General features: G+C 42.6%; 1 protein-coding gene across 2 annotated transcripts in view; it reads right to left on the reverse strand.

Annotated features, from left to right (window-relative positions):
• PDILT (protein disulfide isomerase like, testis expressed) overlaps positions 1-13994 on the reverse strand; it is a 45720-nt gene that overhangs the window by 24461 nt on the left and 7265 nt on the right. Inside the window, exons 1-2 of one of the 2 annotated variants that reach the window (XM_029948317.1) lie at positions 8766-8805; positions 8508-8603 (exon numbers count right to left, since the gene is read on the reverse strand). In XM_029948317.1, coding sequence (XP_029804177.1) covers positions 8508-8532 — 25 coding nt within the window. In that variant the 5' untranslated portion in view covers positions 8533-8603; positions 8766-8805. Of the gene's footprint in view, positions 1-8507; positions 8604-8765; positions 8975-13994 lie in introns of those variants that run through there. The other variant, XM_029948316.1, reaches the window with a different exon arrangement.

Raw genomic sequence — 13994 nt, forward strand, 5'->3', positions numbered from 1 at the left:
TAGAAGCAAGAAGGCCTTTCTGGCCTAAATGAGAGGGGACTAAAAGGCGCTCACATTTTTCTTCCTTCTTCCTGGTAACATTGAGATTGCAGGCCCCTCCCTGCCCTGATGTCTGGTCAGGTGGCCTGAGCCGGGAGGGGTGGGGGAGCAATGTCCTTCATTCCCTTTCAAATCAGAACACATTCCCTTTTTTAGTCCCCACGCCCCTCTCCTGTCTGTCTGGAGCACTTAGAGAAAGTGCAGATCACCTCCACTGTCTGGGCAAACTCCAAGTCCAACAGAGAGGTCTTTTGTAAAGCAAAACTCAGAAAGCCTGCTTCAGGAAAACTGGAACATGCCCCACTATTAGTCAGCACACCTGCTCCTGCGATGGAACCCAAAAGTGAATGATCATTTTCATTAAATTCCTAATCAGTGCACAGGAAGTGGGACTTTTCCCCTCTCCACTGCCTTCTTTGTCACCATCATTGCCTTGGATACCCCCCATCTATCACCACCAGCAGGTGCTGGCCTATTGCCAGCTGCTCCCGCCCTCAGGCCTCTTCCCTGGCTTCCTTGTGGATTCGGCCTTGTCTGGCTCAGAGTTGCTGATTGTCATCGTGTCCAAATCTGAGTCTGTAAGGGAAGCAGCTCAGAGCAAGAGAAATGCATAGAATGCTTGTCCAAATAATGGAGCTTTTAAAGTTCCACACACAGCCCAGTGCTCCTGAGTATCCAGAATGGAAGAAGTGAGAGCAGTAGTCTGTGATAGCTGGAATGCTGGGATGTGAAAGCTAGCTGGATGGGATCTAACGATAATAGTCATGGAGATTCATCTACCCATCCATCTGTCCATTCATCCGGTTATTCACAATTCATTCACTGAATCTTTTTTAGGATCTGCCATGTGTCAGACACTATTCTATGTACTGGGGACTTAACAATCAATGCATATAAAATCTCTGTTCTTGTTGGGGAAGACCAAATAAACAAGTAAAGAAGTAAAATATATGCTATATTAGATGCTAAGAGCTAAGTGAAAACAAAAGTCACAGCTGGAGGTTGGGAGTGTCAGGGGGATTAAGTTTAAGTAGGGAGGCTAAAGGCAGCCTCACTGAGAAGAAACATTTTAATAAAGACTGAAAGGGGTAAGGGAGCAGGCTCTGTGGATATCTGGAGAGAGAGAGCTTCCAGGCTGGGAAATCAAAAGTGCAAAAGCCCTGAAATGGGAGCATGTGTAGTGTATTTGAGGAATGACAAGGAGTCCATTTGGCCTGGAGCAGAATGATGGTTATTGGGGTCAGATGACATAGGGCCTTGTTGGCCACTGAATAGCCCCTTCTCTGAGGGTTGTAGAAAGGTACTGGAAGGTTTAGGGCAGAGTTAGATATGATCCTACTTATTCTTAACTGGATTGTACTGAATGTTATATGAACATTAGACCAAAGGGAAAAGTGGGTAGGTCCAGGGAGACCAGTGGGAGGCCTCTGTAATAATCCAGGTCAGGTAACGGCTTGAGGCAGGGTGGTGGCAATGGAGGGGATGAAAAGTCATCAGAGTCTGGAGACATTTGGAAGGAAGAGGTGACTGGTGATAGATGAGAGAAATGGGAGGAGATGATAGATTGGATGTGGAGTGTGAGTAAAGGAGTCAAGGATGACTCTGAGATTTTGACCAGAACAGCCAGATGGATGATGATGATGATGATGATGATGATGGTGGTGGTGGTGGTGGTGGTGGTGGTGGTGATGATAATTATGGTGATGATGATAGTAATGATCCAGGTAAAAACAACTACAAGTTGATGAGCACTCACTGTGCCAGCCACTTTGCTAAGGTTACATGCTTTATCCTGGTTAATCCTCATAACAACCTCTCAATTATCTACCATTCCAGGTGAGGAATGTTACAGATGAGATGAAAATCCAGAGGTCTTATGGCTAGTACACAGTTAGACTGAGATTTAGCTCCAAGACTGGCTGACTCCCAGATTCATGCTCTAACCGACCATATAGGTTAGCTGATCTGAAAAAGATTTCTTTTCCTGGAGGGAGAGTGGGATACATTTTCCATCTCCCCTCTTCTGGATGGTTCCCATCAAAGCAGAGAGAATCTATAGAGCCAAATCCACTCTTTATTATTTATAGTCCTGTCTTCTAGTTTCTTTTTAAAATTTGCAAATCAGTTTTACTTCTGTGGTTCTGGAATCTTGAATTCCAAGCTTGTAAAGGTGAAATAAATAAATGCGTACACCCTTCAGGTCTTGGTGCCTATGTCCTTCCCTGGCCAACCTTGGTTGGAGTATGGTAACAATTCAGATGTAGATTGTTGCTTGGGCAGAGTGGAGCCCAGGGGGCTGGATATGCGTAGGGAACCCTCTGCTGGGAGGCTGAGAGTTCCTGCAAGTACAGCCCTCCTTGGGTCCGAAACTCTACATAGAGAGAGCTCATTTTCTGACACATGCTAGTATATGGCACTTGTGAACCTCATTAGGTTATTTCATAAAACAGAGACAGTTATGGTGGTTTATAGCACCTGCAGCTCAGGCAGGTTGTTTTTTTAAACATCTCTGTGCCTGTGTTTCCTCATTTACAGAATGAGGATACTAATAGATCCTATACCTTAAGATGATCCTACAAAGTAAGGCAAGGTGTTCAAAGCTTTGGCACAAAAGTGCCCGAAAAAACATCAACTATTTTTATGACGTAGGTGAAGAACCCTTGATCTTGCTCTGACTAGGTTCTCTCTGGGAAGGAAAAGTCTTATGGAAATGTCAGGATCCTCAGCAGATCTTCTGGTTCTTGGGGAAATAGACACAAGGGTGACTAGCACCAAGTCACCCAATATAAGCCTGGGCCTATTGTGTGGCTCTCACGTGGGTTTTAAGGTAAGCAAATGAGACCCAGGGTCAGGTTAGAATAGGGAATGGCTCTCTGAATGCCTGTGTGATGTGTAAATGTGTTAATGGCTAATGGATCTAGAATCAGTGTTTGCCAGGGACTTTAGTAGATAACCCTGTGTTCCCTTTTCTGAGAAGCCTGTGTGAATCAGGAGAGGGGCTGATGGATGGGGAAATGTGAATGTAGGGACTGGAGATTAGCTCCCAGCACAGGGAACTGGAGTCTGCCTTTCTTTATATGGTGGTTCTCAGTGGGGGATGTTTGGCCATGTCTGGGGACATTTCTAGTTGTCATAACTAGAGTGCTACTGGAATCCAATGAGTAGAAGTGAGGGATGCCACTAAACATCTTACATTATATCTGCTGCCCACCACACACATACAACAAAGAATGATCCAGCCAAAGTGTCAGTAGTGTCAAGCATGAAAAAATATTCTGAGAATAATTGTCTCCCCATTTTATATGGCCTGTATAGGTGCTCACAGGTGATGGGAACTTTGGGATGGTAATCAATCTCTTCTAATTCCTCAAGAGCCAGCCACCAAATTCCTCTGATCATCATAATGGCCTATAAGGCCCTAAAGGACTGTACTTCCTTTCTGATCTGATCTCTCACTTTCTTTAGCACTTCAGCCTTAGCCATCTTGGTACATACCCACTCCAGGACCCTTGCGCTTGCTGTTCCCTCTGCCTGAAATGCTCTCCTCCCAGCTATCTGCATAGGTTGCTGCTTTTCTACCTTCAGTTCCTTGCTGAATCTTTACCTTCCCAGACCACTCTAAATAAACTTGCAGCTCCGCTTCTGCTAACTTTTTGCGCTCCCTGTTGCTCTTCTGTTTTTCTCAATAGCACATTTAACGATAAGACATACTGTATTTTTTACTTATTTATCTGTTTATCTTGGGTCTCCTCTCTTTAGGATGTAAGTGCTACAAAGCAAGGATGTCCATCTGTTTTGTGCGTAGAAGGCTATCTGGCACATAACAGGTATTTGATAAATTTTGAATGAATGAATGAATGAATGAATGATTGAAAGAAAAATAAGTCAGTAAATAAGTAAATATATAACTATTTCAGTTACAGTACAGTTTTATAAGATTGAACTCCAGTTTTGGTGTCAGACCTCCTCTAAAATTCAGGCTATACCACTTATCACTTGTATGACTTTGGATAAAATTTTCAACCTTTCTGAGAAGTCTTCACCTCATATGTAAGATGGAAATGATGAGACTACATACGGTGCCTGGAATACAGGTGCTTAATAAATGGCCATTATTGTCATCTTCTTCATCTTCATCACCATCCTTTATCCACATCACCATCTTAATCATCATCATTATCATCATATAACCTGTTCCCAGGACTCTTCCCATCTCTGCTTTAGGGGTACTTCCTAAATAACCCTAGAGACAGCTCCCAATAAATCTCATTTTGGCCTCTCTCCACTAAAGGTAGCCTACTCTTTTCTCCTTGCCTCATTCGTGCAGAATATTATGGGCCAAAGGCACGCTCAGTTCATTCACTCATTCATTCAACATCTCATGGAAGCCTACCAAGCACAATGCCAGACGTTAGTAAATCAAGAGATAAATGAGATTTGGCCCCTGACCCCTATGGAGCCCACAAGTTTAAAAGCTGTTTTAATACAGTGTGGCAAATGCTGTGAAAGGGGGGTACCGAGGGTTGTGTCAGCATGGGAGGGCCTGCCAGTCCCTGTAGGTACGAGTAAGGGTGGACACAGCCTCCTGAGAAAGTGGCTTCATGATCTTAAACCTCACAATCCATTTGAGGGGTGTAGGAAGGACACTGAGGGCACAGGGAATTGTAAATGCAAAGGCCCTGAGGCTTGAGCCAGTGTGGCTTGTCTGGGAGCCACAGATTACTCAGGGGTTAGAGAGCATAGCTCTCAAAAGAAGTGGGGAAGTTGGCCAAGGCTAGACCAAGCAGAGGGCACTGTAGCCATGTTAAGGAGTTTGGGGTCTTAGAGAATCACTGAGGGTTTTTATTCAGAAGTGACTCAATCAGACTTGCATTTTAGAAAAAAATACCTCTGGTGTGCTGTAGGAACAGCATTGGAGGGGCCAGGGAGACCCTTGAGGAGACTATTGCAGTGTTTCAGGTGGGGAACATGGTGGCCGCCTGAACTAAGGCAGTGGCAGGGGAATGCGAAATCTGGGGAGTGCTAAGGGCTTTAGGAGGTGGTATCAACAGGACCTGGTAGGTGATGGGTTAGATGTGAGAAAAGAGAGAATGACCTTGGGATTTCTGATTTTGACATTGGGTGGATAGTGGCACTGTCAGGTAAGGCAGGGAATGAGAAAAAGTTGCTGGGAGCAAATCAAACATGCTGAGTCCTGTTTTGAATACATGAGGCATTTGAGACATGTTAGGGACATGCAAGAGAAAGGGTCCCCCTGACAATGGCTCTTGAGCCTAGAGTCCTCAGAGAGATGAAAAAGTGAACAACAGCTAAGGATTTGAGACTTAGTGTATGGTTTGTCCCTGGGACAATATTGGAAAAACCTTTTGTTATAAAGAGCCCATTTATTCCTAGAAAAAAACTAATCCTGTTTATCATAGTTTCCCCCAAGAGATTAGATTTTCCAAAGGTCAGTTTAGAAGGCCTGCCAGATTTTAAAAACTCATTTTGATTTAAACTGAGTATTGGAAGGAGTCAAATATTCTAATGTAATAAGCTTGACTCTATCTTTTCGATAACAAAACCTCTGCTGGTGTTTACTGCTTTGAAGTACCTGCTGGTGGGAATGCTTTAAATTTAAAGTATTCAAATTGGTTGTCATTAAATGTCATTAAAGAACGTAAAATTGATTTACTCTCTTATCTCTAGCTCTAGGTTCAATGTCAATCCCTGAGTTATAAGATGTTAGTTAAAGTCTTGAAGAACCATGGACTCCCCCTTCTGCCTAATTAAAACAGAGCAGTCACTGGGATGGAGGATTGCTTTCTCATGTGGGCAGGACAGGTTTTTTGTCTTTGGTGTCTGCTGTACCATTTTTGGAAGGGTAAATGTGTGTTGAGATGTGTGTCGTATCATGCCAAGTGTGTGGCTCCAGTGCCCTTAACTTTGAGAGTCCAGGATCAGAGATTAGGGCTGCTGCAAAAAGGAGAAGACAAAGGTCTTCTTGGATGCCTGAATCTGAGCTGTGAAAACCATTAGCTTACAGTTCTTCATTAGGTGGAATAAAGCTACAGGTTCTCAGTTCTTCCCTGAAAACCATAAAACATATGTGTAAGTGCTGGCCCAAGTCCTGGGGTGGATGAGAGATGTGGAGAACCAGCTGGAGTGGAATCAGCAAAGGGGAAACAGCTGCCCTGCTCACAGGCTTGTGTAAAGAAAATAGTCCAAACTGGATCTCCCCTACGAGAGCTTACTCCATGGGCTCAAAGTAAAATCCAGCATGCACCCTGGTGCTGAAGTTGAAAAAACCATTAATAGCCTGGTCTAGATGGAGGTCAGAGTCTCAGAACTATTTTGTTGGAATTTTATGCATCAGGCATGCTCCATATTGGATGGAAGCAAAAATTACCCAATCAGATTTTCCTTTCTGGGAACTATCAAGGTTAGCAGCACAAAAAGAATGTTTTTGTTCCATGGTGCTATAAAGTGGCTGCACAAGCCAACTGAGGCAGCTCTGGGACCCAGGGCAACTGAGCTGCTGATGCTGTCACATGCCCAAATTCCCTGATTCCAGTAACATCACTCAGACCTTACCAAATAAGAAGAGACTGTGACCTGAATTTCAGATGGGGGAGTGTGGAGACATGGACTCAGATGTTACAGAGGTGAGGCAGGGAGTCTGAGTGTGTGGGGTTAGCTGGATAGGGATGGGGCAAACTGACAGGCATGTTTTCTGATTCAAAGGGAAAATCACTACTCAGCTCCAGCCAATTGTCACATTGCAAGAATGTGGGCTTGTGCTTCCAGATCTATTTCTTCAAGAGCAGATGTAAATTCATTTATAACTGTGAAATCCCTTAATTTTTAAAAGCCTGTGTGGGCCACAGGTGCCTGGGTGGCTCAGTTGGTTAAACTTCCAACTTCAGCTCATGTCATGATCTCACAGTTTGTGAGTTTGAGCTTCACATCAGGCTCTGCACTGACAGCTCAGAGCGTGAATCCTGCTTCTGATTCTGTGTCTCCCACTCTCTCTGTATCTGCCCCAACCCTGCTTGTGCTCGCTCGCTCTCTCTCTCTCTCTCAAAAATAAACATTAAAAAAAAATTAGACTATGTGGCCCAAACATAACCCACCTGCTGGCCATCTTCTGTCCATGGCTGCCTGTTACATCCTTGATTTCAGGTTATGGGAAAGAAGAGGAGCCATAAGGAACTGAGAAGTGAGCCAGAGGGATCAAAGGAAGCCAGAAGGGAATAGGCTCATTGGCACCAAGGACCAAAGGGTCTCGAGTTGGGTCTCAGGTTGGAGTACTCTAGGTCAAGGAAGGTGAGGACTGGCAAGTACCCACTGGACTTGGGAATGAATTGTCCATGGAAACTTAACCTGAGCCAAACAGTCCATAAAGTCAATCATATGCAGGAAACAGTTGTTGACATTCCTGCCTAGAAAATGATTCCCAATGGTTTAGTATCTGGAAAAACTTATACCACCCAGCTGCCTCTCAGCCAGCCCAGATTCAGGTTGCATTTGATCAAAAGCCATTTCAAGGCTTCTATATCATGTGATGAAGGCAGATAATGCCACGTGTTCCCCAAACCCTGTTTCTTTTCCTTTTCATTTACACTGCTGGACTTTGTTTCCCAGGCTCTCTTGTAGAGCTATGGTCCCTGGAATGCAGGCAGAAGTGTTAAATGTACTTCTCACCCTGTAATATGTATATGAATCACCTGAGACTCTGACTCAGTAGGTCTGGAGCAAGGCCTGGTATTTTGGAATTCTAACAGCTCCTAAGTGAAGCTGGCATTGCTGGTCCACAGACCACACGTTGAATAACACTAATGTGTGCCATTTCCAGGGCTGGCCTGGCCCAGAAGCATGTCCTGTGTCTCTCAGTCTGTTTGCTGGCTGGAGGCAGAGGATTCAGTGGAGTACTCTAGGTTCTAAGGGATGCTTGAGTCACTAGATGGAAAGTGGCATAGCCGGAGTACAGTCCGCGCTTGTGAACTATGTGACCTTGGGTAAATCGCTTGGCCTCTCTGAGCTTGTTTCCTCAACTATAAAATAGGGAAACAGATGGTACCACCACAGTGGGTTGTTGTGAAGATTAACTTAATACTTAATGGGACACTAAGGACAGTACCCAGCACACAGTTAGTACTGACTATGTGAAAGCTGTTATGAAAACCCCTCCCACCCTGTCCTAAGGCACAGCTCTGTGCCCAGTGCCTCAGGGAAAAGAAATGTCCGCTGAAGTAAAGAACAACAGTCCAAAGAACAAAAGTGGACAGGCAGTGTTCAGATAAAGGTGATGGTCTACAAATCTTTGCTCAAGCGCTTGCCCATAGCTGCCACCATTTATAGCTCTCCGGTTGTGTTCCAGCTACTTAACATATTATCTCCTTTAATCTTTACAGCAGTCCAGTATGGCCAGTGGGGAAAGTTGAATTACAGAATCTAAAGGTACTAAAGACTAAAAGTAGGCTTTTTACCTTCAGTGGGACAGAGGAGCAGCATACAAGTCTGACTAAAGTGGCATTATAGTCTCTTGCAAATTGCTTAATGTCCCTGGACCTTGGCATTCACATCTGGAAATTGGGAAATATAGTATATCCATATTACTTTTAAATGTGTTAATAATATATGTTCTCATCTGTTTAGCAATATATAAAACTTCTCTGGCTTCTAGGAGCAAAGAGGTAGATCTCACCCCACCCATCACCCATCACCCAGGAGTGGGGGACACTCACGGAAAAGCACCATGAGGAAGCGGGTCTGGTTTAGCATCTGGGTCAGGCCAGCAGGGGTTAGCATCAGCAGGTTTTCTTCCTCCACGATATGCAAGGGCTGGGATATGTTGATGCTGGCTTCCTTGACATCCTTCTCTGGGAAGCCCTGGACAGTGGAGACACAAGAGGCCACCAGCAGCAAGGAGATCCATTGCAGCTTCATGGCTATCCTGCAGGGCCACAGGGAGGAACAGGAGCCCTTATCAACACAGGTGCAGGGCACCACGTCATCACTCCCTCCCCCACTCTCCTCCCCTGCCCAGCCAGTTTGTGTATGGAGAACATGGCCTGAGCATGGCTCGTGGCTCCCTAGCAGTGCCCACATATGGCAGTGGCATTGGAAGAGATGCAGAATGTTAGTTAACCTCAGCCTGTGTAAACTGTGAACGGATAGTTCAAAGGCAGCAGGGCCCCACTCAGAGCCACACAAAGTCAAATCACATGCCGGCACTTGAGCTCCCTGGCTTCCCAGGCAATAGGTGAAACTTTTGCCAAGAGATAATTCCAACTCCAGAGTCCTAGGGTGAGTCTCTCAACCTCAGAGATAACTGGTCCATGTTCCAACCATGGCCTCTGCTTCACACTCCTCCAGCTCCTTCTTGAATGCCCCTTACAATGGGAAGCTCATGACCTCACTTCCCAGTCATGTACCCCAATGATTGAACACATTTTCTCAACTATAAATATTTCTTTTAAAAGTCATGGGGCACCAGGGATTGAGCCTCTTCTCAGGCTCTGTGCTGACAATGTTGAGTCAGCTCAGGATTCTCTCTCTCCCTCTGTCTTTCTCTCTCTCAAAATAAATAAATAAACAAACATTGTTTTTTTTAAAAAAAACCATAACAGTATGTCACGCTTATAAAAATTCCAAATAACACAATAAAACCATTTCAAGTAGAAAATAAAAATCTCTCTCATAAGCCCACCTCTGAGAAAGTTACTATTAACAGTTTAAAATGGATTCTCTTACACATGTTAAAAAGTCCTATATAAATGCACATTTGAATGTATAATTTTAAACATAAATGGAGTTAGGCATGTGTATTGTTTAGTGTTCTGATTTTTTTACTCAGTAATATGAAATATATCCTAGGTACCTTCCTATAAAAGTACATTCCTTTTTTTTCTTTTCTTCTCCTCCCTTTTTTTCTTTCATTGTTTCTTTATTCTTATAATTTTTAATTGTTTGAATGGTAAAATGGTTTGGGTCAAAAGCTTCCTTTCTATAAGTTTCACTTTCCCTAATTATGTCTTCCTGTCTTCCCTTATAATTTAGAGCATAAGTCACCTCCTCAGATCTCAAGCATAGAGCCCTTTCTCTGTGTAGCATGGATTGCCCGAGTGTCTTAAAGAAGACGACCTCTAGCAGGTAGGAGTGGTGGCCTGCATGGCTCAGTCAGTTAAATGTCTGACTCCCAGTTGCTGCTCAGGTCATGAGCTCAGTTTGTGGGATTTAGCCCTGCATGGGACTCAGCACTGCGAGCACAGAACCTGCTTCAGATTCTCTCTTTCTGCCCCTCCTCTGCTCACGCTCTTTCTTCTCTCAAAATAAATAAACTTAAAAAAAAAAAAAAAGAAAAGAAAATGGCCGATAGCAGGTATATTCTAGGTCACACCTTCAGATTAAATTTATAAGTATTGTAACTTCTTAGTTGACGGCTGTAGTCCTAGCACCAGGTATTTATGGTAGGAAAATGGACAAGCGGTGTGAATAAACACTTGAATGAATACATACTTGATCTTTGCCTGGGAAATATGTTTTCATATTCAACCTTCAAACTATCTGAGGGTTTTTAAAAAATAGATCTTATGTAATTTTTCTACCTAAAATATAGAGAATTGGAAACATCTGTAGCTCTAAATTTTATAAGTACCTTACAAATGGTACTTATCACACTTGTCATGTGCCAGGCACTGTTCTAGTGCCTTCCATGCCATCACATCTCTCATGACAACCCTATGAGGTAGGAATAGCACTATTGGATCCTCATTTAATGACTGTTAAGAAAGGCACATAAAGGTTAAATAATTTACTCAAGGTCACACAGCTAATAGGTAATAGACCGAGGCAATCTAGCTACAGAATCCATGCCCCTAACCACAATAATGTACTGTCTGTCTAGTGACCCACTGCAAAATGGATGCAGTGAACAATATTTTGAGACATTGACTGAGGCTCTCCCACACTCCTATCCTATAGCCTCCATCATTTAATCAAGTCCTGCCTTGGAGGAGAGGGCTGAGGCTGCAACAGAGAACAGAGTCACATTTTTGATTCGGGGTTCCAAAGCAGCCCTTTGAAACTCGCAGTAGGGACCACGCAGTTGCAAGCCAGGGCTCAAATTGCAAGAATGTTTTTTTAAAGAAAGGGGTTCTGAGTACCCCATGGTTTATGCTCTGAAACATTTCTTTGGGAACTGAAGACAAGAGACCAACTCTTGTAACAAAAGATATTCCATTGTTCTAATTCTGAGGAAATTCCAAGGGTTTTGATCTAGGAACTTTGGATGAAGGCCAAATATATATGAGAAATGTATTTGGTCATCTGAATACAAAAATAAAACAAGCCCCAAATGCAGTCATTTGCCATCCCCCCATAGCAAACATGACTTAATTGTAGTTTCAGCCTATCCGAAGAATGTGATCTTTTATCTTAATTATTTTTCTTTTTAAATTTGTATTTAAATTCTAGTCAGTTAACATACAGTGCAATATTGATTTCTGGTTATAATTTATTTATTTAATTTTTTTCCTTTTATTGTCAAGTTGGTTTCCATGTCACACCCAGTGCTCATCCCAAGTGCCCTTATTCATGCCCATCACTTGCCATCCCCTCTCCCCAACCGCCGTCAACCCTCAGTTTGTTCTCAGTATTCAGGAGTCTCTCATGGTTTGCCTCCCTTCCTCTCCCCAACTGTTTTCTCCCCTTTCCCTCCCCCATGGTCCTCTGTTAAGTTTCTCCTGTTCCACTTATGAGTGAAAACATATGGTATCTGTCCTTCTCTACCTGGCTTATTTCACTTAGCATGACACTCTGGAGGTCCATCCACGTTGCTACAAATGGCCAGATTTCATTCTTTCTCATTGCCATGTAGTACTCCATTGTATATATATACCACATCTTCTTGATCTATTCATCAGTTGATGGATACTTAGGCTCTTTTCATGATTTGGCTATTGTTGAAAGTGCTGCTATGAACACTTGGGTACCTGTGCCCCTATGCATCAGTACACCTGTATCCCTTGGGTAAATCCCTAGCAGTGCTATTGCTGGGTCATAGGGAAGGTTTTTTTGTTTGTTTGTTTGTTTTGCAACTGCTAAAGTTCATTTAAAAAGTTACAATCAAGAGTCACTTAATTTTGGCCAAATTTAAGATGAAGAGTTGAAAATTAAATATTGCTTTTGCCCGAGGAGCACCATGACCATTGGCCCATTTGTCTTTTCTGGTGACTGGCTTACAAAATGCAGGTAGTACGGAGAAGGGACCGATTTTCTTTTCCTCAGCACTTTCTTTAAACAAAAACAAAACTGACCAGAGTGCCTTATGTTCAACTACTGAAATTATAGGTTTTATAACTTTTCTGGAACTCTTTTGTTCAGAAATCATTTCTGCCTGAACTGCTTTCAGATTCTGATTACATTTCCTCTCCTGTTTACCTCAGATTTTTTTGGAAGTTAAAAAAAAAATCCCCTTAATCAAGTGAGAGAATAAAAACAAGGGATTTTTGTCATTCCCATTTTCTCCGAGGTATGCAGGTCTTTCTTTCTCGCTAAAAAAAAAAATGAACTATGTTAAAATGTACCAATAAAGTGCCTAAGAAATCACTATGGTATGTGGTAAGGAGAGCAGGATTCTAATGATTGTTAGGCTCCCCATGTTCTATCCCAGAGCAGTCCTGATGGAAGTCACACAAAGTTGACATACCACCATCACTCATACCTAGTTCATTCATTGGTAAAACCAAAAGTGCTTTCTAAGTAGACTTTACGGATTTCCTCCCTGACCTAAATAAAATATGTTTAGGGAAAGAAAGGCTTAATGTGGTGGGCTTCTCATTCATCATAAATAGTGGTATAAAATTAAATGACCCAATATTGTGCTAGAACCATTTTAATAGAATTATACATATCTGCCAAATCCAGGAAGAAAAGGTTTATGCATATATAACTTTTCCAGTTAACATCTGCAAGCATAAACTTCAATGATTTCAGTCTATAAATTCATCAGGGTCAGAGCAATTGACCAATGTCTCTTTACTGCTAGGCTTACCAACAGTAAATTACAGATGAATTAGTGTCCTTCTGTTTCTCTTCTCTCATTCTCCTTGTCCAGAGACATTTTGTTGTAAAGTTTCAGTGCAGCTCACCTCCAGCCAAAGGTAATCTTTTTAGATAAGTACTCAGTTGCTCTGAATTTGCTTATAATTATAACCTATTTAATCACAGAAGAACCCCTGCAGAGGTGGAGTTCAAGGTTGCATACAATAACAGGAGATCACAGTTTTGAAGTTTAGCACAGATTAAAAACTACAGATGTACCATTTATATAAGACACCCACTGATTGTCTCTTAAGCTACATATTGACTCCTTATGAACATTATTTTTTAAATAAAGTAGTGCATCTAGGACAATCAGTCGCACAATTCACACAGCCCTGAAAAGTTTTTCAGTGCCAACTACCAGTTAGTCATGAAACGTGAGTGAGCTTGAGACACTGTCCATTCCTAAGATTCAACCACGGATTGGCTAAAACATTGGAACACCTCTGCTTAAGAAGGCTATGTCTTCCCTCCTTTCCCTCACAATTTAATTTTGTTTATTTTTGGTGGTGTTTGGTTGCCCATGCCTAGAATGCTTTTGGTCACTTTGCAAATCAGGAAAACCAATGATCTAAAACTATGCCAGGATCTTAAGTAGACTGGTTTGTCCGTTTCAGGTTGCTGTTTGGTGGGCCCCTCTAAGGCCCTTCATTTTTCCTTCTATGCCTCAGGGAACATTGATCAGAAGATGAGTCTGAGCATCATCCCATCTAACTCTTTTAACCAATGCCTGGCTAAAACTGGAATGTCCAGCCCAGTACATTTAAAAATCACCCACAGAAAGGTTCTACAGATCTTCACAAAACCTGGAATTTCCACGAGGATGTCTGATCTTTATAATCCAAGCAGTCAGCATTGAAGTTAAGCTT

Source organism: Suricata suricatta, chromosome 8 (genome assembly GCF_006229205.1).
Source record: "Suricata suricatta isolate VVHF042 chromosome 8, meerkat_22Aug2017_6uvM2_HiC, whole genome shotgun sequence".
Lineage (NCBI taxonomy): Eukaryota > Metazoa > Chordata > Mammalia > Carnivora > Herpestidae > Suricata > Suricata suricatta.